This window comes from Marmota marmota, unplaced genomic scaffold, assembly GCF_001458135.2.
Source record: "Marmota marmota marmota unplaced genomic scaffold, marMar, whole genome shotgun sequence".
NCBI classification, from domain to species: Eukaryota; Metazoa; Chordata; class Mammalia; order Rodentia; family Sciuridae; genus Marmota; species Marmota marmota.
Genome location: NW_026000080.1, coordinates 2,989,183 through 3,014,422, shown reverse-complemented (window position 1 = coordinate 3,014,422; position 25,240 = coordinate 2,989,183). Strand labels below are relative to the sequence as shown.

Here is a 25,240-nt window from a genome sequence, read left to right as displayed (position 1 = left end):
ATTATCTAGGTTCTATCCTCAGCACCACATAAAAACAAATGCCAAATGTCTTCTTTGATATAAGGAGAGTAACTAAGAACAGAGTAGGGAGGAAGAGCATGAGAAGAAGATTAACATTAAACAGGGATGAGAGGTAGGAGGGAAAGGGAGAGAGAAGGGAAATTGCATGGAAATGGAAGGAGACCCTCAGGGTTATACAAAATTACATACAAGAGGAAGTGAGGGAAAAGGGGAAAAAAATAAGGGGGAGAAATGAATTACAGTAGATGGGATAGAGAGAGAAGAGGGGAGGGGACGGGAGGGAAGGGGGGATAGTAGAGGATAGGAAAGGCAGCAGAATACAACAGACACTAGTATGGCAATATGTAAATCAGTGGATGTGTAACTGATGTGATTCTGCAATCTGTATACGGGGTAAAAATGGGAGTTCATAACCCACTTGAATCAAAGTGTGAAATATGATATGTCAAGAACTATGTAATGTTTTGAACAACCAACAATAAAAATTAAAAAAAAATTTTTCAATAACTTTCTAACATTATATAGGGAAATGTAAAAATATAAAACTAATATTTAGTATAGTATAAGTAAAAATATCAGAAACATTGAGAATTAGAATGTCATTTCTTTGAAAAGTTGTTTACTCACTGCTTCTCTTTTTGTTCTTGTCTAAATTATCATAGTGAGCAAGTAATTTTCTGTGCATTGGCAAATTGTCATACTCCTTTCTAATTCTGGATCATGTCCCACATTTTATCCTTTGTACTTTCAATGTCATAAATAACTCCAAGATTTTTTTTGCCAATGTCACATCCTTTGGAACATCTTTATCCTATTCATCAAGATTACTTTCCTCATTTATGTCAAAAAGTTCACCTTCACTAAGTTCTGGCTGCACATATTAGGTTTCTTGAATGTTAGCCATAGTCAGCTATTTCTTGTATAACTCCACTTGCATTTGATTTCTAATTTTAATTCCTGTAGTATAAATCTTCCTTTACTTTGCTATACTTTCACCTTTGTTAACTAACTGCTGCTTCTTATGATCCATTGGGTAAAATGTCACCTAGGTTTATCACGGAGAGAATAGGAAGCTGCACAACTGCATACTTTGCTTGTCTGTGCATGAACTGAACAACTGCTATCCAGTGAGCATTCACTAACATACTTGAACAAAATGATCTGACTTGTTACCGATCATTATGTACAACTGTTACTTATGTAGTAATTTTTGTACTAAACAGCCAGTGGCAAAGTTTATACTTTATGTAATTAATCACATTTAAATATTATTGTTTAAATGGGCTAAGGAACTGAATAGACACTTCACAGAAAAAGAAATACAATTGATCTACAAACATGAAAAAGTATTCATCACCTCTAGCAATTAGAGAAATGCAAATAGAAACTACTCTAAAATTTCATCTTACTCTAGTCAGAATGGCAATTACCAAGAATACAAGCAATAATAAGTGTTAGTGAGGATGTGGGGGAAATATGCACTCAAACATTTCTGGTGGGACTGTAAATTGGTTCCACTACTCTGGAAAGCAGTAATTCCTCAGAAAACTTGAAATGGAACCATCATTTGACCATTATGCCACTCCTTGATTTATTCCCAAAGGACTTAAAATCAGTACACTACAGTGACACAGCCACATCAATGTTTATAGCAGCTCAATTCACAATAACTAAACTATGGAACCAACTAGATGCCCTTCAGCAGATGAATGGATAAAGAAAATGTGGGACATATACAAAATGGAATAATACTCATCCTTAAAAAAAGAATGAAATTATGGAATTTGCTGGTAAAAGGATGGAGTTGGAAAATATCACGCTAAGTGAAATAAGCCAAAACCCCCCAAAACAAAGACTAAATATTTCCTCTGATAAGCAGATGTTGATCCATAATGGAGGGTTGATAGGGAAGAATTAAGAACTTTGGATTGTGCAGAGGAGAGTGAGGGTAGGCGTGGGAGTATAGGAATGGGAAGGACAGTGGAATGAGATGGACATTATTTATATATGTTTATATATATATATATATATAAAATAATCATGCTACTGGTGTGACTCTGCACCATGTACAGTCAGAAGAAGGAGAAGTTATGCTCCATTTGTGCACAATGTGTCAAAATGTATTCTACTGTCATGTATAACTAATTAGAACAAATTAAAAAGAGAGAGAGTAAGAAAAATAAAATATTATGGTAATGTTCTAGGGACCTGGTACTATTTAATTAAACTTTGGTAACTAAAATCTGAATATACTGAAATCATGCAAAGTGAGAATTATTTGTATATACAAATATATTGGGAATGTCCTTATCATATCCATGCTGTGAAATTTATACACTAATGGTTTACACTTTTTAACAATCTTATTTCTCCCCTACTAAATTGAAATTATTTATATTCATAAAGACATTTTCTACATATGTGAAAGCATTCTCAACAGCACAAGATAACCTCTGCATTATCATCCTTCCTTTTTGTCATGGGCTTCCTTCTTCTAACTTTCAAGTTTCAAAGTTTTAGAAAGGTAAAAGCATCACAAAAGATGGGAGGAAAAACAGGAAGAGAAAGGTAATAGCATTCCTCCCTAGAATCCACAAAAATGTCCAAGAAATTCTGGGGAGTAGAGAATTTACCCCTAGCACTCCCTTCTTAAAACTCTTAGCATCTCTCAACTACACGATAAATGTTTTAATATAGCATACAAGTTCCTTTATAATTTGGTCCTTGAATATTCCTCAAGCCTTACCATGTGACCCTTTCTGCCTTACAATGTGTCATTTAGGAACAACGAACTGCTTTTTGCCTCCAGCCCTTTACTTAGGAGCCATCTATGTGCAAATATCGTTATTATCTCCTACACAGAGTATCATCAGAATGACTTCCACACATCCTCAAGATTCATTTTAAATATCTCCTCCTTCCCAGCTCCCTCCACTTACCTACCCCCATCCCCAAGAAATTTCTATAACTCTCAGCTATATACTATAATATCCTTTTCATATCTTCATCATTGCATTTGCCATAGCATAATATACTTTTGTGATTTATTTTTGTATGTTTTATTTCTAAGACAGTAAGCTAATTAAAGGCAAGAAGTATGTCTTATTAATATAACACTGATTTACTATGTGAACTACAAGACAACAGGATACCATAAGACACCTGCAGCATTCTAGGGCTAGTGACAAAATGTAACAGAGGAAGACTGCTCTTTTTTATTTTTAAGTAACTTCCCTGGAACTTTTGCTTCTGTCTATGAAGGGAAGGCAAAGGTAGGCTAATCATTATGCATAATCAGATGAAAGATAATATCACTGAGAGATTAATAACAGGTTAACCAGTTATACTCAGCTGACTTGAAATAAAATCATGGGTGAGTGGAGTCAGAGGACTGTGGGAAAATGAAAGAGAGAGAGGAAATAATCCTTTGAGAAGCAGACTACAATGTGAAAATATGCAGTAGAACTGAGGGAAGGGGAACAGTCAAATCAAATTAAAGAACATCAAAGTCCATGCACTAATAATATGTTCTTGCCATGTACCAGACACTGGACTGAGATAGCACAGTGAATGCACTACAGTCCTTGAACTTAACAACTTAGAGTGTATCTCCTACATCAGATAGATTTCTCTTTAGCCACTGCTAATGCACTGTTGTCTGAAAGTCAACATTACAGGTTCTTTCTCCGTAATGGAATAACTTAGTTTACAGATTAGATAATTACAAGTCTTTAGCAAAGTTTGTCAAATATTAGTGTACTCATGTCAGCAGGCCTCAAGGAATAAAACAAAGGTCTGTGAGTTTTGACCAAAATTATCAGACAAACCTAAAATTGAGAAATAGTAACAAGACAGGAAGATCACAGTTGATCAAAATATTCTTAAGCAAGAATCAGAATGAGATCAAAATCAATAACCATGAGAATGTAAGCATTTCTTGGGTTAAGTATATTTCCTAAAGTCCTAAGGATATGGATTTTAATTATTTTCAAAACATTAAATAAAAGAATGATCCTAGATAGGTGGAAAACCTGAAGAAACTTAAATTGCAGGATGAATACAAAACAAACATCTTTCTGCCAACATCTTTTTCTTAAAATATACTTCCTTCAAGCACACAACAGACTTTTTTCCAACCTTTGTCCCCAAATCCTAACAACATTGACCAATAACTTCTTTTAAGTGGTATTCAACTTTAACTAGCTATTGTATAGAAAAATAGTATGCTATTGGGCTGGGGCTTTAGCCCAGTGGTAAAGCACTTGCCTCGCATGTGAGGCACTGGGTTCAATCCTCAGCACCGCATAAAAAAAATAAAGATACTATGTGTTCATCTACAACTCAATAAATATTAAAAAAAAAGAAAAATAGTATGCTAGATAAATTCTCAAAATGATGCTCAATGACAGATCACAGTTTATTCTGGAGTTTTTAAAAGACTTCTGGAAACCAAAATACTTTCAGCCAAATGAATTTATTGCTAATGTTGGAATTTCAATCACATGAGCCAGACTGAGGGAAATATCTTTGGGCACAGGAACATTTTCAAAGTCCCACAAATACACCACTTTGGAAATCATTGGCTTGCCTGGTGGCGAAGTCAGTACTGTGTTGTCTTGTTCTCAGCTTCCCCTGCCATTAGTGGGAATGGCAGATTGCAGAGGAGATGGGAATAGTAGAAACAAAGCCCCTAAGCAGCTTTTGTATTACTCCTTCAGTACAACACTTGGACTGGGAACCAAGCCAAAATAAAACATAGCTCTGCAGATTTTTACAAGAAAAATGGGCCAGTGAGACATGATCTATACAGTTAGCAATGGAACAGCAGAAATTTCCATACTTTTCTATTCATGCACTGATTTTATGCCAACTCTGATTTTTTCCTGTTATTGTTCTCATTGACATGCAGTATTGTTACAGCTTGTTAGTACTGCTCTTGCTTTAAATAATGTATAAAAAGCTGCATATTTTTTGCATAACTGATAAATCACAATGTATTCTACTTCATGCATTCAGGGGTTTTCTTTTCCAACTTTATACAGATATTTTCTGTGTACTTTCTATAATGGAAATACTTTTTAAAAAAATAACTGAATTCATTCTATCAAAATAAAATAAGAATTCACAATGATTTTTAATTATCATTAAATAATAGGGCTTTTGATATTCAGAAAAAAATTATACATTTATAGAAATCTGCTTTCATCATATTTCACAATTGCTCTGAGTTAGACCTTAATGCTAAGATGTGCTTAACTGCTTATACTTGGCTCATCTTCTTGAATATAAAAAACTGTTTCAGTTGATTACATCGCTAATGTTCTTAAAGGTTGAAATAGTAGGCTTCCAATTTTAGCAATTGATTGGATAAAAATGAATTTAAAAAATCATCTTGAATCCAAGTTCAAAATTATAATTCTTGTCTTCTATCCAACCCAGCATGTACTCTGGATCCAATTTGTCTGCCTTTTGGCAAAAACTTAAGACACTTAGTGGGAAGTGAAAATATACTTTAGTTCCTAGGGAAATAAGTGTTATATGAATATGGCTAATTTGAGGCAATGAAACCAGAGGCAAACATTTAGATTGTTAAAGATGTTAATACTGGTTTTAAAAAAAATGGGATTGGGAGGGTGGGTTAAAAGAAGGAAAAGAAAAAAGCAAGTCAAAAGAATCTACTGAAGAGTGAAGAAAATACTGCTGCTGAAACCTCAACAGTACTTGTATTTTTCAAAACTATTTTTACATTACAATCTGTTTATCTCAACAGGTTTTATGACTTGTTGGTGTGATATACACAACATTCTTACATTTTAGCTTTAAAGATTACTTGAGTTTTGTCTATATTAGAAGAATTTTAATATTTCCAGTTATTTCCAGAGGGAAAAAATAGTGAAGTCATAACTATCTATCATCCAAAACTATATTTATTCCCTTGGCTTTCGAGCAAAACAGTATTTTGCTTCCTCTTGCATATATGCTAGAAATAGAAATACTGAAAAACCAATATATAATAAAAATTGACTTTAATGAATTAATAGAAAACAATATTCAAAACTATTAAAAGCACAGTCATTATGAGTCTATCAGGCCTGGATTTGCATTCTAGAACTGCCAATGAATAGTTGTGTCGCCTTTTAACCCATGTACATGTCAAGTAACTGCTTTATTACATATTGAACACAGTATCTGTTTCAGTGGGTTGTTTTAAACATTAAAACAGTACTCAGCAAACCAGAACATCAGATATAATTTAAACAGCCACTTTTAGTATTAGTAGTAATACTTAACCATAATTCCATAAAATAATTTAACACATAAAAATATATAATTACCTCATATTTATCAAAACCCAAATACCTATTTATTTCTCATATTATACCCCAAATACATAGCTAAAAGCACAGATCAGTATCAATGTTTTCTCTCATGATCCTGCTGTAAACTCTCTAAATGACCCTGAGCAATTCTCTTAACCTTTCTGGACTTATCTCAGTTTTTTAAATTACAAAATAAAGAACTTAAGTTCTTGATCTCAAGAACATCTAGCACTTTGGGGGAAGAACTGCAAGGATTAACTAATAGGAGTATCTAGGGTAAAGGTAGAATGAGCCATTATTCTAGCATGGATCCCATTTACAGGAAATAACTCTACGTATAAATTAAGTGTTATAAAAATGCAACAAATTAGTTTACTAAATTTAAAAAAAGCTTATAACTTACATAAACATTCTACCCAACAATGTCTTTCTCCTTTCACACAAACCACAAGAACAATATAAAAGATCCTTTTGAATGAATTTCTACTGTACACTCAAAGTAACATGTACAAGCCTGCTAGGTAAAGATGTAGTCTTTTCCTAGCAATATTTGTTTTCAAAAATTTATGTAGGTATACTTTCCATTATCAGATGTAAAGAAGGAAAACATTCTCAGAAACATTATAAAATCATTTCAAATATTTCAATACCACTCTGAACAACTTTTAAACCATAGTACACTATGGATATTTCATTTATCAATAAGTAATTTAGTTTATAATACTTTGTACAAAGCCTTCTCTAAAGAAAATTCTATAACAGATGCTAACTGATAATTTATCAAGATCTCTGGCTTCTACAGGGCCTTTTTCTATTTATTAACAACAAAAAAGTCAGATTTGAAAGGTTTAAAAAGTAATAAAAGAGAAAAATAAATTTGTTAAATATATTAAATTCATGGCCTTTTGTTTAAAATAATGCTGTTAATTGACTTGAAACAGTACAAAAATAATATATTCTTTTTTAACATTTTAAAACACCAATGGGTCATGTTAATATGCACATAGGTCTTCGAAAGGCAACCTTCAAATTCAAATTATGGTTAAGTATTACTACAGCTTTAAGTAACTATATCATCAAAGTTAAAATGATTACCTTTTTTTTCTTGTGCCTATCAATAATATTTCTTCCCAGAGGTAGCATGTTGTTTACTCCTCTACACTAAAACTGTTCAACATTTACTTAGTTTTTTTCCTTTCTGAATTGCTAATTTCATGAGCCACAGATATCATTAAATTGCAGAATTTAAAGATTAGTATATTCTTATATATAATATCACTATGCAGGATGAAATAACTATATATTTAATATTAAGTAAAACAATTGAGATCATTGTATATTACAAGATCTTTGTTTGATTCAATATGGCAGTACAGTTCCTAACAGATACATTAGTAGTCAGAGGTACACTGAGGAGCATTAAATGAACAGATTAATGATGAAATATTAAGACAAATTATGTTATAAATGATCACTCTGCAGTTTCATGTCTCCATGGGGGCAACTAACAACACTATCTGAAATGAAGACTATGTTAAAGGCCATAAAAATAACAGTTCAGTCACTGAAGAGAAAATATTCCTGTGAGATCAAAACCTTTTCATCATTTTACAATTTAGTCCTTTCACAGATGTTATAAAGAAAAGCAAGAGGTCAAGATTCTTTACAAAACTAGATAAATTTACATTTACTAAGGACTGACTCTTTGACCCTTTGTCATCTAAGTTATTATCTCATTCCTTCTTCCCCAAAACTCACAATAAAGTGGATAATATTACATCAACGTTTTACAGATGAGAAAAACAAGGTGTAGGGAGGATAAACAACCTTCCCATGGCTAAGGGACCTCGAAAATGGCAGATGGGATTTGAATAGAGCAATCATAACCTGAATACTGCCTGCAACCTAAATCTCCCAAGTAGAAAATTTAATACATTAATATAACAACCCTACTATTATACCTATTTAGATATCCACAGCAAGGCAAATACTGCTCTACAACATTTTGGGGCCCTTAATACCTTAGGAAGAAATTTTTGTGTTCTTCATTTCCTACTGAAAACTAATAATTCTGTCTCTGGGAAAATAATGCAGCACAGATAAAGGAAAATTTACACTTGTGTTACTCCAGTAAACTCCATAACACCTTTGATAAAATAATTATAGCAGCTGTGTTAATATTCCTGTCTGTCTCAGAGAAAGCCAAGTCATATGCATATGACTACTCTTTTTTTCCCTAGCTATTTCTAGTACTCACTTCCATTCTACCCTTCAAGCTTCACATTTGCATATATATCATGGCAAAGATTATTATTTCTCACTGAAATGAGAACTCTTAAACATCCATATGTAATGCAGATAAGCAACTAAACCTCAACCACAGTTTGGTTATGTAAAAATTATAAGGTGACTTCAAAGTTTCAAAAGTAGTCATTGCCCTAATATACTGGGAGGGGGGGTTAATATTCTAATATTCAGAAATTTTTTACTTTCCCTTGCATGTGAATTTTATATCCATAATTAGCTGAAGGGTCTTTTATAGCCTAAGATCTTGTTTTTTTTTTCCTGTGGGCATCATTTTCCTAAATAAGTACAGCAATTTTAAGGCATTTCCTTAAAACATCTGTAATCCCCACAGCTTGAGAGGCTGAGGCAGGAGGATTGTGAGTTCAAAGACAGCCTCACTAATTTAGCAAAGCATTAAGCAGCTTAGTGAAAACCTGTGTCTATAAAAATACAGATAAGGGGTGGGAATGTGGCTCCATTGTTGAGTGCTTCTGAGTTCAATCCCCAATACCAAGGGGAAAAAAAAAGAGTTTGGGAGAAAGCAGAGATAAAAACATGGATAATCTTGAGCTAGTTTATTTAAGTAAATAAATTTTATAAATTTTTTTATACAATTTATAAAAACAAACAAAAAAAACACCCACTTTCTCTTTCACACTGCTAACACTGGTTTTAACCTTAACTTCAAAATAAGATTGTTGGGAGTTTCCCTGAGGATTCCTTGGGTTTTTCTAATAATGGGTCCATGAATGTAACATGGCAGCGGACACATTGCCAATGGGTGGATAACAGGTTGCTTTAAAAATTTTTCAGTTGATTCACCCATCTGGGCTTGTGAACAGCTCCTGACCCCCCGTGAATCCCATGCACCTCAGATGACGACCTGACCGTTACTATGATTGGTCCCAGGGGGTTCCTGTTTTAGGATAACTGACTTTCATTTCCCTATATAAGCTGGCAGCAGCTTGCAATAAAGTGCTTCATCTTTGTCACTGCTATCTGTGTGTGTGCATTTTAATCTCTGACTACGAGCCTTGACTTTTCAAAGACAGTAGTAGTTGAAAAGCTCCAGGATCCATCTGACATCCAATTATGTCAAAGTAAAACTACCTCTTACCTTTTCACCTTGCAAACCAGGGGGTCCTATTAATCCAGAAAGGCCTTTATCACCCTATAAACAAAACATGGGGGTTTAATGTCATGAAAGAAAACAGGAAATTAAAACTCTCTTTAATCTTGTACATCAAGGCCTTATGACATTCACTTCTGATCTTCACCATCATGCTCAAGTTTCACCTCATTTCTCAATCCTTTTCCGAGGTTCCCTTACCTCTTGAGCTCAGAACAACTGGATTGTATTTTCCCACCTCTATGCCTTTGCTCCTTTTTCTCTGTTGTTCCTTTCTCTAGAAATGCCCTCACTCCTAAAATTTCCATCATTAAAAAAAAAAAAAAAAATCTGTAGGCATTTCCTTAAAACTTCCAGGAGACTTTGTAAACCAATTTCTTTTTTTTTAGATGAAGACCTCAGGCTTCATCACCTCTCAAACAGACCTAGAGGTGTGTGGAAAGCCGACTGGGTTCACAGCAGGCACCTAAGAAGGCTTACTTCCGCTTCCGGATCTACTGTAGAGTGGGCTCTTCAGATCTGCCCCTGGGAAATCACTACCGAGAATGTTTATTGGGAGGCCGCTCTGTTTGGCTGTGACAGACACAACTTGACCAGAATAAACTTCACCAATAAGACCCACCTTCCTAGCACTTGGAGAAGGACCTGCCAGCTTGTCTTGAGGGAGAAAGGAGACAAGAATGCTTGTGGTGAGGGTACTTACTGTCTTTCACAGGAAGCTGTGCGCCAAAAGAGTTTGGGAGAGGCCCAGGTGGTGGCCCACGTCTGTAATCTCAGCAGCTTGGGAGGCTGAGGCAGGAGGATGGTGAGTTCAAAGACAACCTCAGCAATTTATTGAAACTAAGGAACTTAGTGAGGTTCTGTGTCTATAAAATACAGAAAAGGGCTGGGGATGTGGCTCGGTGGTTGAGGACTTCTGAGTCCAATCCCCGGTACCACCAAAAAAAAAGAAAAAAAAAGTTTGGGATAATGCAGAGATAAAAAGTGTGGATAATCTTGAGCTAGTTTGTTTAAGGTACACTTTATAAAAACAAACAAACAAACAAAAACCCACCCACTTTCTCTTTTCACACTGCAACAGATTTATTGCGGGTAGAAAGAAAATGTATTTGAAGTGGGAAAAATAAGGCCGGGAGTGCTGAGGGTGAGCCCCAGGTGCTTAACATGTGTGAGGCCCTGAGTTCAAACCCAACCACCAAATAAATAAATGAGTATTTAGAGAATAATCTTAAGGAAACCCCAAAACAACTGTATGTTCTGTTCAGTCTGTTTATTATGTCATAAAATTAAACAATCAAAAGAGAAAAGAATGTTTCTTATTAACAACAGGGTGCTTTCCCATTTTAATGCTGCTTCTCATTTGTCTTATGGAAAAGGAACAACCACACCACCTAAAAACTATGTATACATGCCCTTGAGGTCTCAAAGAGCTTAAAAACTTGTGTATAATTTATTATAGATGTTACTTAGAGGAGTTAAATGGTAAAGGATGAGCCTGATCCTTACTTCTATTGTTCGATTGTTCACAATACCTTTATTGCAAAAATGGACAAATAATTAAAATATAATTATCCAATACCCCTTTATTTCCACCAATATAAGTTTGATTTTATTTATATTCAGGTTGATGGGTATTACTAATCTTTTTCCTCAATATATATGAACCCAATTTCATATAAATACAATTCCTAAGAGACTGCATTAAAATTTTACCATTTTAGAAATACATTTCTCAGTTATAAACGTTGGATTTTACTTAGAGCTTAATGACAAACTGCTATTAAATTTTATATCTAATTACATTTATTTTATGTAGAATTAACTCCAACTTGTGTATAACTCAAAAGGTTAAAAAAATTCTCAATTTCCATACTGAACCACCTTATATTTTGTACAGAGAAACCACAAAGAAAGATAAAATCAAATATTTGATAGAAATGTTTACATTTAATCTGGAGGTTTTATTTAAAGCAGTCACCAAAATACAGTGGGCCTTTAATTTCTAAATTTTAAAAAAGAAAGTAAATGCACTATATTTAGATATTTTAAAAAGTAGACATTTATATTTCTTTCTCAGATTGCAAGATGTTTTTCCTTGTAGTAATGAAGAGATCAATGAAAATACCATTGCTAGTAATAAACTTTCAGTCCCTTTCTGTTACTTAGACTTAATAAACTCAGTTCCATCATAGTAATAAAATTCCTAAAATTTTAGATTTAAAAGTTTTTGAGGATTTACTTGTAGAGGATTAGAGTATTTATCTTTAGAGTCCACTATTAAGATGTGATTTATTTTTAAAGTTGACAACAGTTTCTGAAGGCCAATTGAAGATCAAATTTCAGCCCAGAATTACTTAGGGATTTTTAAAGTTTGTGAATATATGCCACATAAACAAAAACATCCTACAATTATATCACATGTACCAAGTACTAGTCTAAATAAAACTTCCCAAATGTTCTCCTAAAGACTCCACTTGTATTTACTCTAACTGCAAAACAGCATCCTTTTCCCAATAAAGACTGTGTTGCTGTTTACTTTAGAACATTACTGTTTGTATTTCATGAGTATTATGGTAATATGAAAAGCAGCCTGGATAAGAAATCAAAAAATTTGGACATATCATTAACTGTTGCTTGCTATCCATGTGATGAGCCACTTAAAATCTATTAATTCTGTTTTCTCAAATAGAAAATAAGATAATGATGACTGTTTATTACACAGGGAGTTACTATGGTACTTACAGAATAAAGTATGTGAAAATATTCTTAAAAATATAAAATGGCATTGGAATTATGTATCATCATGTTCATGTGTAATAATTGCAAAATCTTTTGAGGTTAAGACCACATCCTACTCTAATTCTTTTATCCCATGCACCCCTAATTGGTAGGTAGCACAATGGTAGCCCCAGAGGGCATTAAATAAAATTAATGGTAAGATTTAAATTGGTAAGTTAAACTGATGGGACATAATTTACTTAATTCTTCAAATATTTCTTCCTTCATTAAAATCCAATGGTTTTATGCTGTCTTCTCTGATAAAATAAAATCTACATCTTAAGAAGATAAATATGATTTTTAAATAACCAAAACATTTTACTATGATTCTATTTCATGGACAAATAATTACCTTTTCTCCAGAAACAGCTTGACCTGGGGAAAATCCAGGATCTCCTTTGGGGCCCTAGATAAAACAGTTACAAAACACTTGGAGAAATCTGAATAATATATAGTATAATACATATCTTCAGTTACCTATCATCAGATTCTATATACATCATATGGTGTTAAATGAAATTATTTCAAATTGAGGTAGTCACGGATTATTTACTTTTTTTGGCAGTACTAGGGGTTGGAACCCAGGATCTTGCACATCTAGGCAAGTGCTCTACCATTGAACTACACTACCAGTCCTTTTCTAAATTTGTTTTTATTTTGAGACAGGTTCTCACTAAGTTGAGGCTGGCCTCAAGCTTGAAATCCTCCTGCCTCAGCCTGTTGAGTAATGTGATTACAGGTGTATACTAATGTGTCTGGCTACCTTTTTAATGTATAGTTTTATTAATCTTATTTTTAAATGCTGAGAGCTGAGAAGATTGCTAAAAATCCTCTAGAGAGAGTTGATTTTAAAAATATAAAAAATATAAATTAATATTACTATTGAAACATTTTTCTTCAGAAAAATCTAGGTAAAGGTTGTATTATCTCTTTCATTTTTGTGACCCATTGAGTTATCATTCCTATTTTAGCATTGGGAGACTGGTTACTTTAGAAAAGGAAAATTTCTTATAATAATCCTAAAATTTGTTTGAGTATTTGCCAAAATTTTGCAATGAAAATGCATCTATCACCTTCATAATAAAGAAAATATAAATGAGAAATTCTTTCATTCTGTTCCAAAAAATAGATACTTTACATAGTCTGGAAATCTTAATCTTTTACATTTCAAAGAAACATGACATTAAGTTTCAGCCAAAGTTTTTTGACACAATATTAAAAACAATCTTTCTTATGATGCTGCCATGGTTTGAATATGGTTTGTCTCCACCAAAATTCATGGTGAGGCTTAATCATAAATGCAACAGATTTGGGAAGTGGGGCCTACTGGGAGGTATTTGGGGAATGGGGGTGAAGACCTCATGAATAGAACAGTGCCATCTCTCTGGAGTGAGCTCTCTTGCTCTCAGCATAACTGTATTAATTATTATAATCAAGATGTTATAAAGTAGTTTTCCTTTGTCTCCTAATCCCTTTCACATGTACTTACCCTTCTGCCAAAATTCCCTCACCAGAAGTCAAGCAGATGCTAATGCTGAGAGCTTGGACTTCCCAGCCTCTAGAATCATTTACTATAATAAACTTGTTTTCTTCATAAATTATCCAGTCTAAGATATTCTGATATTGCAACCCAAAACAAAGACAGATGCATAGTAGCAAAGAAAGTTTAACTATTTATCACACCTCACAAAATAAAGGGATAGTAGAGATTCTTCACAATTCAAATTCTGATATCCTTATCAACTGAGAATAAATAATTCTACATTCCTAGATAGTTCTAAAAATTATTTACTTTAAAGGAAATAGAAAAGGTATCTTCTTTCACATATTCAAAGATGCTTTTAAATGTCATTTAAGCTGGTGAATGATAGAAGAAAGAGCAAAAGAAAAGTTTTGAATATTTCACATTTTTTTCATTGTACAGATTATAAATTTATAAACAAAGCAGAAATTTGTCAAAGAGCCCTGTGTTATATAATCAAAGAAAAAATTTTAAAACAAAGGTTGTCTTTGAGGTTGATCTCTTTCCTTCCATAGCTATTACCACTTCTACCACTAAAGGCTACTATTTTAGATCATTGATTCCAAGATTATTGACCTCAGAAATTATTTTGGTTATATTTTAATGTTACAAATTCAATTCTTCATCAAAAATATTTTTTAAAAGGTAGTAACATAGGCATTGCAGTGAGAGCACCTGTAGTTCTAGCAGTCAGGAGGCTAAAGCAGAAGTTCAAGACCAGCCTAGGCAACATGATGAGAATCCATCTCAAAAAAAAAGTAGCAAGTTTAAAATTTATAAGATATCAGAGCTTATTTAATAAATTCCCTTTTGCAGATAAAGAGAATGAAGTCTAAAAAGGTTAAATCTTGTTTATTGGTTGTAATATATTATAATCTTTATTACAGAATTAAGTGAGTTAATTTGAGGCAATAATTTCCAAATACTTTTTAAAGGATTTAAGAAATTATAGTCCTTGAGAAATTTAACTATAATAAAATCCTTTGTGACCAAAGTTTTTACTTATAAATACCATGTTAATTTTTTTTTATAATTGATTCTTTTTACATAGTTTTAATTTGCTGATTTATATCTGCTCACTCATTATGACCATCTTTTCCTTGAAAATATTTATAATAGTCAATATAAAATATTCAACTGCTAATTTTAACATTTGGGTTCTCTTGAGATATGTTTGTATTGGCCATTTTTTAAACCTCAAATCAGATTTCTCTTTTCTTTTTATGGCTAGAAATTTTTGATTGTATACTATGTATCAGATGTGATATGTTGAAGAAATTTTAGATTTTCTTATCTCCTTTGGATTTTTTCTGTTTTTTAGGCAGTTAAATCCTGAAATATCACCTTTGAAAATAGGTTTTGTAATTTTTTTAGGAGGGGCTTCTTTCAGTTTTGCTCTTAGTGTGAGTCCATTAGTCCAAGGATAAGGAATTTAGATAACATGTGGCCCTTCCTGAATGTCAGTGAGAAGGTTTACCAAGGCATTTGTCATGTCTCTAAAATGTTTTCCTTGTTGTGATTAGTGGCTAAAGTTAGTTTAATTCTTTCAAACTTTCAATCACTTGTTGCTTTCTGTGAAGCTTCTTGGGGTATCCCTCATGCCGGTACATGTCAGATCATCCAATAATTAAAGGGAGTCTAATCTAGGTTTTAGGGGAGCTCTTCTATTTTTCTCCTTAGATTTTATAATTTTATTCCTCAATTTACAATTATTCTGGCAGTCTGATTCTCTGACTTATCACACCATTTACCAAATGTGTGTGTGTATTTTCTGCCTGAAAAATCATATGAACATCATTTATCATCATTAATAATCACTCACCTTTGGACCTGGTAATCCAGGTAACCCAGGATTTCCATGTGGTCCTGGCATGCCCTGCAAATGTGAAAAGGTCTGTTTATTCTTAGAAATAAATACAGATATCAATTTCAGTGCTTATTCAAATAAACATTAAATAATACAATCTAATCAAATTAATAATCTTTTTTCAAAAATTTTTAACATTATATGAGTAAATTTTTAAAATATGTTTTATCTCCTTTATTTGCCACCCCTAAATCCAGCCACAGCATATTGCTTAGCACTTTTAAAGGCTATGGAAAGTAAGAAGTCTAACAAAGTGCAGTTGTTTAGTTACTCCTCTCAATATGTGCTATCCCTTTCTGAATTTGAGAAATTCAGAATTCGTACCCCAACCTAAATCATTCTTCATGTCTCAATTGATATCCTACCTCATTTAAAAATTCTAGCCACACTAGAATAAAATTATTTATCCTACTAACTTCTATAAAAATTATTGAATGTATAATTCATTTATCAATTAACTATATATTGCCCTGGTGCGTCTCTTTTACTTCTCTAATCTGTTCTTTAAATATTTTATTGTATTTTGACTGTTTAATGACATGGTATTTAGTTATAGGATTATAAATATTTTAAAAAGAGACTCATTTTTATTACTAGTATATTGTTTATGTTAGGTACTAGATGAATATTTGTCAATTTGATTATACTTTAATGATAAAATATATGATCTGAACTTAAAAATTGATTTTATTTACTGAGTACCTATATGTGCCAGGAGCTATGTTCATGATTTATATTTCTCATTACTAATCCCTGTAACAATCCTGCAAGGTAGTCATTTTTATTCCCATTTACAAATGAGGACACTTACATAACCAATAAGTAGAGAAACTGAGAATTATCTCCTGAAAGCCTCCAAATCTCCAGGTTCCCATTCTTACTTGGGTTTTGTACTTCACCTCTGTTCTCTTTAGCCAAACTTATAGTTAATAGTATGTTTAGTAGCCTCTTCAATTCTATATTAATAAAACTATTTCAGAAAGAGGTATCAGCAGTGTAAATATTGACAATATGTCTAACAAAATGAAAACTGAAGAAATAGATTTGATTTCATGATGTTTCATTGATAACCTTTGAAAATTAAATTTTAATGAAGTACATGGGGGAAAAGTATGGGGAGTAATGAATGAATTGTTGATGTAGAAGTATGTGTAACAGGTATAAACTATTATTTCACAAAGCTCAGTAATGCAACTGTTAGCAAGGCCAGTATTTTAGGAAAAAATAATTTCAATGAAAGTTTAGGATTTTCAAAAGAGGGATAATGTATTAGTTATTGCCAAATAGGAAAAAACTTAGAGGAAAAAAATTGAAGTTTCAACCTTCAAGTTAGGTAATTGATTGAAGGGGATGAAATTAAGAACACAATTGAAATAACTAGCATACATTTTGAAAAAGCATATATTTTTTTAAGTAAATGACTGGACAAAAGGGAGAAAAAAGGAATTTGGGGAAGCAAAGTAGTGTATCGTAAAAATAGATGGAGATCCAGAACCTGAAGTTCATCCTCTTGGGAGCATAACAGTCTTAGTAGTGGAGAGGGAATAAAATTAGTACAAAGAAGGTCCCAGGTCCTCAGAAAAGTAGGATCCAAAGTCTCCTCACAGAGTGGTAGGACAGTGGGAATTGTTCCAGTGCTAAAGGAGAATACGTAAGGTTTAGAGGGACATTGGATGACTGTGATAGGTCATTAACTATGGAGAAATTGAGAAAATGCTGTACAGCAGCTAGAGTCCAGTGAGAATTTATCTTAGGTACAGAGTTTGATATGAACATGCAAAACTTAAAGTAATATTTTAAGGTTATTTTTCTCTATAATTATTTATGTAATAAATAATCAGGATAAAAATGAAAGTAGATTATATAAAAGACATTTGCATTTGTCTTTACAACACAATTATTTTTCTAGATCATTGAAAAAATATTATTTAGTAAAAAATCCACATTTATTTTGTTAGCTTGAAGAAACTAATTCTAACATAGCAATAAATCTTTTGTTGAACCTGTGTAATGTGAGAAACTACTGCTGATCTGCAAGGCAGCTTTTTTACTGAAGGCGATTTTTTTTCTAGTCAATAGCCCCAGTATTTTCCACTGTGTAATCCAGGAATGCACTATTTTAAGGCAGCACAAATCTCTTCATTTGCTAAATGAACCTCATCTTAGACTACTGAGATCACTATATAACTAAGAATAAATGTTACAAATAGCAACAGAATGGTCACCAGTCTACAAATTTTAAGATCTTTCTTGGATATCTTCACAGAGAATTCCTTGCCTGGCTATTTACACTCAAATAAACAATGCTGCATGTGTTCTTAAACTTCTTTTGAATTGGCAAAGGTAGAGCTAAGTTGGAAAATCCAGGCGAGTTTCCAGAGCAAGTACATATTGTACAATACTAGAAAAAACATATGGGTAAATTACTAATCCTAACAGCAGTGGGAAATGAAGCTCATCTACTCACCCGTGGACCTCTCTTTCCTGAGGGACCTGGAATACCTGCTGGACCAGGTGGACCCTTGGAAAACAAATATCAAGGCATTAGACATAACTAGTAGACACATCTGTTTCCACTTCAGAGTAACTCTTTCTTTTTTTCTCTGTCCCTAGTTCCCTGATTCTGATGATTTTAAAGTAACATTAATGCCCTTACCCAAATCAGCAGGGGTGAATTGAAATTCAAGTGTCCTCTTTAATCTGGCCAGAAATGACAGCAGGAAGTCCATGACTTATGGTTATAGCCACTATATCTGGTTTTTACTGAGACCATAAGTAGTAGTTTTGTGGGTAATTTTTACCTAAATTTACTTTTATTATGGAAGGAGAAATTCAATTTAGTATTTGAAGACCAATAACTACAGGTTTTTTCAAGCACATTTCAAAAGAGGATTTGCATTGAAAAATGAAAGCACTGGCCATTTTATATTCTTTTAAAAGAACTGCATTAAGGACCTATATAATGTGTTAACCTGTTATAATGAGATCCTTCCTGCATATGCAGTTATAAATCTGCCTTATACTAAATGTAGCACACCAAGGAGTCTCTAATAAAGTTAAATGACTTATAAAACAAAGCATGGAAGCAAAACCTGATAAGCTGTTAAAAGTGTTTTGAGTTCTTTAAATGTTACTTTTGAAATAAGAAATAAGAAATAGGAAACTATTCCTTAACTTTCTCAAATGGCACTCTGTGTTGTCTTTTATATTTAGCAATCAACTATAGAAGAATACATGATCATTTGTGATACAATTGAACATGAATTCATTTATCTATTCATTCATTTAATTGTTATCAAGCACTGCTTGATGTGACATTGTTTTGGTGTTTTTAGAGCATACACATATTTCATTTATTGCAGTAAAAATAGTAAAGGTTTTAAATTAGATGCATCAAAGATGAAAAACTAACCCCATCACTAATAAGCAGTGTAACCTAATGCACCTCATTTCAAACATCTATGTTTCTATTCTAATTCTCATAAAATTAAGAGATGACTCCAGCTTAAGTCATATGTAATTGCCAACATATGACATTTTTAACCTATAAAATTTAATTTCATATAGTTTGTGTCTGTATCAAGGACAGGTACACTCAAGATTAGATTGAGTTTGAAAAGAGAACAGAGAAGACAGATTGATGGGAGTCATTTTGACCACAAAATCAAGGGAGGAATGAGTGAGTTATGCTGAAAAAAAATAGCTATATAGCATTTTTTCATTTCTTTTTCTTCTTGATATTAACTATTCCTCAAAACTTCATTTTGTCTTCTGATATTCATTATATATTTCAAATTGCCCATTTTTTCTTTTATTTTTTCTTCTCCTACCACCTAACAATAAAATGTTTCATGTATTTCCTGATATTGAGAGAGAAGTACTATTTCTATTCAAACCTAATCTGAGGGCATTCTTCCTGAGCTATTCAAATATTTTCATAGCCATTATTGTATCACTAGCTTCCAAATGTTTTCATATACTATCAAGAAAAAAAATTTTTTTCAAATTAGTTCTGGTTTTGGTGTTATAATAAAAAATTAGCAGCTGTTGATCTGAATTTTAATTCTTCCCAAATATTTGACTAAGATGGAGATATTGGAACTAAAAATGAAGATAATATATTTTTTAAAATTTCTAGTTTGATTTAGCACCCTGTCATACTGCTTTGTGACAAAAGAAAATACTATTCCATTCACGTTGAGAAGATAGTTAATATTACAATACACTATGACTTGAGTGTTTGGGTCTACTCAAAATTCATATATTGAAATCCTAACCAAAAACTTATGGTATCTGAAGGAGCTTAGGAAGATGACTAAGTAATATGGGTGGGGCCTTCATGAATGAACTAAATACTACATTTAGTGTAAGGCAGATTTATAACTGCATATACAGGAAGTATCTCATTATAAAGGCCCAGTGGGGTTCATTTGTTCCTTCCACCATTTGAGGACACAGTGAAAAGATGCTATCTGTGAACCAAAAAGCAGACCCTCACCAGATATCAAATCTGCCAACACCTGCATCTTGGACTTCATAGTCACTAGAACTATAAGGGATAAATTTTTGTTGTTTACAAGTCCCCAAGTTTATAGTATTTTGTTGCCGAGGCCAAATGAACTAAGATGTATTTAATTTAAGTACTGAGGGGAAAATAAGGTATATTTTATGTCATAATTAAAAATATTTGAATTGTTTAATAAACACTAAATAAAAACCAATTTTCACAACTTTATAATTTTGTATTTACAAGTCTTTGATAATAGATTATTAATAGGCATTTGGTAGAAATTAACAATATAATTTTATAGATTTTTTTTAAATTTTTCTATAAAATCTTTCACAGTGTTTGTTAGAGAAAGCTGTGACTGAAAAGGAAAAGGAATGGCTTTTCATCATCCAATCTAAATTTAAATCATGTTTCAAAAATTTACTAGCTGAATGACCTTGAATAGGTCAATTACCCTTTATAACCCTAAGTTTCTCATTTTTAACATATTGATTATAAAAATCTACTTTTTAGGATTATTGTGAGTTTTATAGGTGTTGATTATAAAATAACTGTCACTGTGTCTGGGTATATAGGAGGTAACCAGTAAACTGTAATGCAGTTAACTTTTTTAAAGGTGGGCATGGAGCAAGCACTCAATAAATGTTACTTGTATATTAACACATGTGGTAGGGTAAATGTAGTCAATAGAACAGCACTTTTAAGAGTGAGTAATCCCTGGTCAGGTAATTTTCAAAGTTCTGCATCTATTATTTCTTTTGAAATTCATTCTTTCATTCAGTAAATATTATAAAGGTCCAAGCCCTCCTGAAGTTACAGTCTAGATTAAAAGACACACATTATCAGATAAATATATTACTACAGATTTTACTCCATTATATGAAGGAAAAGAACAGGCAACCAAGATGGAGATGAACATAGTGGACCTAATTTATACTGTAATGTCAGAGAAGGCTTCTCTGAGGAAATGTTTAGATAAACCTAAAAGATGAATAGGAATTAGAAACAGGGAGAAAATAAAATTCCAGAAAATAAGAATAAATGAAAGAGAGCATAAATAAAATAAAAATATCATTCTTTTACTGAAGAACTAGAAGAAAACTAATAGGGAAAGGGGGAAAGTAGAACACAATGACGTTGCAGAGATAAGGAGGAACCATATCATATTTGCCTGTGTGGGTCAAGTACTGAGTTTTTAGTTCATTGTAAATACTTCAATTCTCTGCATCTGAAAACTGAAGTAGATAAATTAGGTGATGTTAACTGTGTTTTTAAAAGATCACTAGAGAATTTGGGTAAATGATGGAAGAGTATGAACATTTTTCAAACTATACTCCTTTCCTCAAAATCAACTGAAAATAAAAAGCACCAAAGAAAGAAAACAGCATCTCAAATGAAACAGAAAGGACCACAACCATGATCCACAAAATACAAGGATTATTTGTCAAATACTAAGAAACTTTGTATTATGAACGACGTGGAAAGATTATTTAAAAAAAAAACCCTCCTCAGACTCTATACCTTGTACAGACTACAGATAGTCCTAAAAGTTTATCAGAATTAAAAATCCATTGCAACAATCCTTTGATTATAATGATGACATTTAAGGGAATGGGCAAGCCATGGGAGAAATAATTCATTATCCAGTAAAGATTTAGTTCCAAAGAATCAAGACCAGGGAAGATATAACTGAAGAAGAAGAACCTATCAATTTTATGGTCTACAACCAAATCCACCTAAGGGATTTCTGGTCTTGAAAGGTGGTAAAAGACAAGAAAAGCATAAATCATAATATCTCTTCTCAGAGAGTCTGTGGTACATAGGGTACAAAACAAATGATACATGGAAGATGAGAAGATACATGCCCTGAGAAGAAGACATAAAAAATACAGTACAATGGTGTTTAAGGCAGTAAAATCTGTTTGATTCTGTGTATTATTCTACTTGCCTTGGTCTCTCTCTGTACTATTCTGAAACAACCCAGATTATAGTTACCTTTATTTGAAAAAATGTAATAACCATAAATTAATCACTGTGGGACCTACACATAGATATTATGAGAAGGGGAGAAATAGAAGGATATGAACATAAATTTAAAATAGAAGAAAACCATTCACCAGCAGAGAAATTATTTCATGTAACAGAAGGAATTCAATCATATAGTTCATTATATTTTAAAAGAATTTCAATGTGATATTCCTCTACAAAAAGATAGTTCAAAGATGAGTTACAAAATATTTTAAAAGTTCACCTTCAAAAAAGGATAAAAAGAACAAATAATTATGAAAGTGAACCAGACATACTTAAGAAAGCTATGAAAGAGCAAAAGACAAACCATTGTAGATGAAAATTATATCAAAAACTGGTTAAATAAAATTGAAAATCAGTAAAGGAATATGGATATAGTCTAAATGAATTCACATAGAATGAAATGAAAAAGAGCAATAATGATGGTATGATTATACAGATGATAATAAATATAATCACAAATATGCAAATTGCATGACAAATATAGAAAAAATGTTTGAGGATATAATATAAAAATAATTTTCAGATGAAAAAAGTCCAAGGAAAAAAATAGATACATAACTTAATAGGTTTAATCAACCTCAAAGATAATGAAACAATAGGAAAAATTATAACTGATGCCACAGAAATACAAAGGATTATTAGGGACTATTATGATAGTCCCACATAAACAAATTGGAAAACCTAGAAGGTATTGATGTATTTGTGGACACACATAATCTAACAAAATTGGACAACGAAGACAAAAAACAAACACCTCAATAATGAGTAACAAGATTTAATGTGTAATTTCAAGGGAAAAAAGAACTCTTCTAAACTGAGATCAGCATTATTCTAATATCAAAATGAAAGAACAAAAAGCAAAACCACAGACCAACATCCTGAAGAACATAAATGCAAAAATTGTCAACAAAGCACTAACAAAATGAATCCAATCACATATCAAAATACACCATGATTAATGAGACTTATCCCAAGGATACAAGGATGATTCAACATATAATGTAATATGTCACATCAACAGAATGAAGGATGAAAACCATACAGGCATCTCAAAAGATTCAGAAAAAGCTTGCAATAAAACGCAGCATCCCTTCATGATAAAAACTAATAACATATTAGGTACAGAAAGAACACACTTCCACATAATAAAGCCTATAGAAGGCAAACTGATGGCCAAAATTATATTGAATGAGATAAAGATGAAAGTATTTCTTCTAAGGTCAGTAAGAACAATTCATTTTCATCACTCTTATTCAACATAGTATGAATACATGGTGTGTAACCAGAGCAATTTGGCAAAAGAGAAAAATAAAAGGCATCCAAATAGGAGAGAAGGAAGCCAAATTGTCCATATTTTCATATGACATGATTCTTCAAAGAGAAAAACCTAAAGACTTTATCAAAAGGCTACTAGAATGAATTCAGTGAAGTTATAGTATACAAAATCAACATACAAAAATTAGGAGCATTTTTATAGCCCAGTAATGAACTTGCTGAAAATGAGAGAAAGCAGTCCCATTAGTAAAAGCTATAAAAATAGCTTGCAATAAATTTAACATGGAAAGCAAATTAACTCTATAATGAAAATACAAAAATATTGATGAAAGAAATTGAAGAAGACACTAAAAATTGGAAAGACCAAACAAGAAGAGCAATGATGGAGGTGTCACAATACATTATCTGAAATTATACTACAAAATTATAGTAAGAAAAATAACACGGTACTGGAAATCAAAATAAATATGAAGACCAATGGAACAGAATAGTAGACACAGAGACAACCAACATAGATATAGTCACTGATGCTTGACAAAGATGCTAAAAACATACACTGGAGAAAGACAGTCTTTAAAAAAATGGTGCTGAACCTCAGAGCATTAATCTCCAAGATATATAAAGAACTCAAAAAACTTAACACCAAAAAATCACAAATAACCCAATCAATCAATGGGCAAAGGAACTGAATAGATGATTCACAGAAGAAATACAATCAGTCAACAAATACATGGAAAAATGTTCAACATCTCTAGCAATCAGAGAAATGCAAATCAAAACTACACTGAGATTTCATCTCACTGCAGTCAGAATGGCAATTATCAAGAATACAAGCAACAATAAATGTTGGTGAGGATGTCGGGGAAAAGTACACTTATACATTGCTGGTAGGACTGCAAATTGATGCAACCACTATGGAAAGCAGTATGGAGATTCCTCAGAAAACTTGGAATGGAACCACCATTTATTTGACCCAGTTATTTTACTCTTGGTTGTATACCCAAAAGACTTAAAATCAGCACACTACAGTGAAAGAGCCACATCAATGTTTATAGCAGCTCAATTCACAAGAGCTAAACTATGGAACCGGCCTAGGTACCCTTCAACAGATGAATGGGGATAAAAAAATATGGTATATATACACAATGAATACTATTCAGCCATAAAGAAAAATGAACTTATGTAACTCCAGTATATAGATGGAACTGGAGACTATCAACATAAGTGAAATAAGCCAATCCCAAAAAACCAAGGCAAATGTTCTCTCTGATATGTGGATGCATAAATTACAATAGTGGGGTGGGTAGGGAAGAACAGAAGTACTTTGGATTAGGCAAAGGGGAATGAAAGGAAGGGAGGGGGAATGGGAATAGGAAGGATAGTAGAATGAATTGGAAATTACTTTCCTATATGCATATATGAATACATGACCAATGTGTAATTCCACATCAGGTACAACTAGAGAATGGGAAGTTATACTCCATATATGTATAATATGTCA

General features: G+C 32.4%; 1 protein-coding gene across 2 annotated transcripts in view; it reads right to left on the bottom strand.

Moving 5' to 3' along the window:
• Window positions 1-25,240, bottom strand: part of Col24a1 (collagen type XXIV alpha 1 chain) — a 373,492-nt gene that overhangs the window by 320,070 nt on the left and 28,182 nt on the right. For both annotated transcript variants that reach the window (XM_015504738.2, XM_048814986.1), the window contains exons 5-8: window positions 18,391-18,444; window positions 15,879-15,932; window positions 12,887-12,940; window positions 9,745-9,798 (exon numbers count right to left, since the gene is read on the bottom strand). In XM_015504738.2, the coding sequence (XP_015360224.1) occupies window positions 9,745-9,798; window positions 12,887-12,940; window positions 15,879-15,932; window positions 18,391-18,444 (216 nt within the window). The remainder of the gene's footprint in view (window positions 1-9,744; window positions 9,799-12,886; window positions 12,941-15,878; window positions 15,933-18,390; window positions 18,445-25,240) is intronic.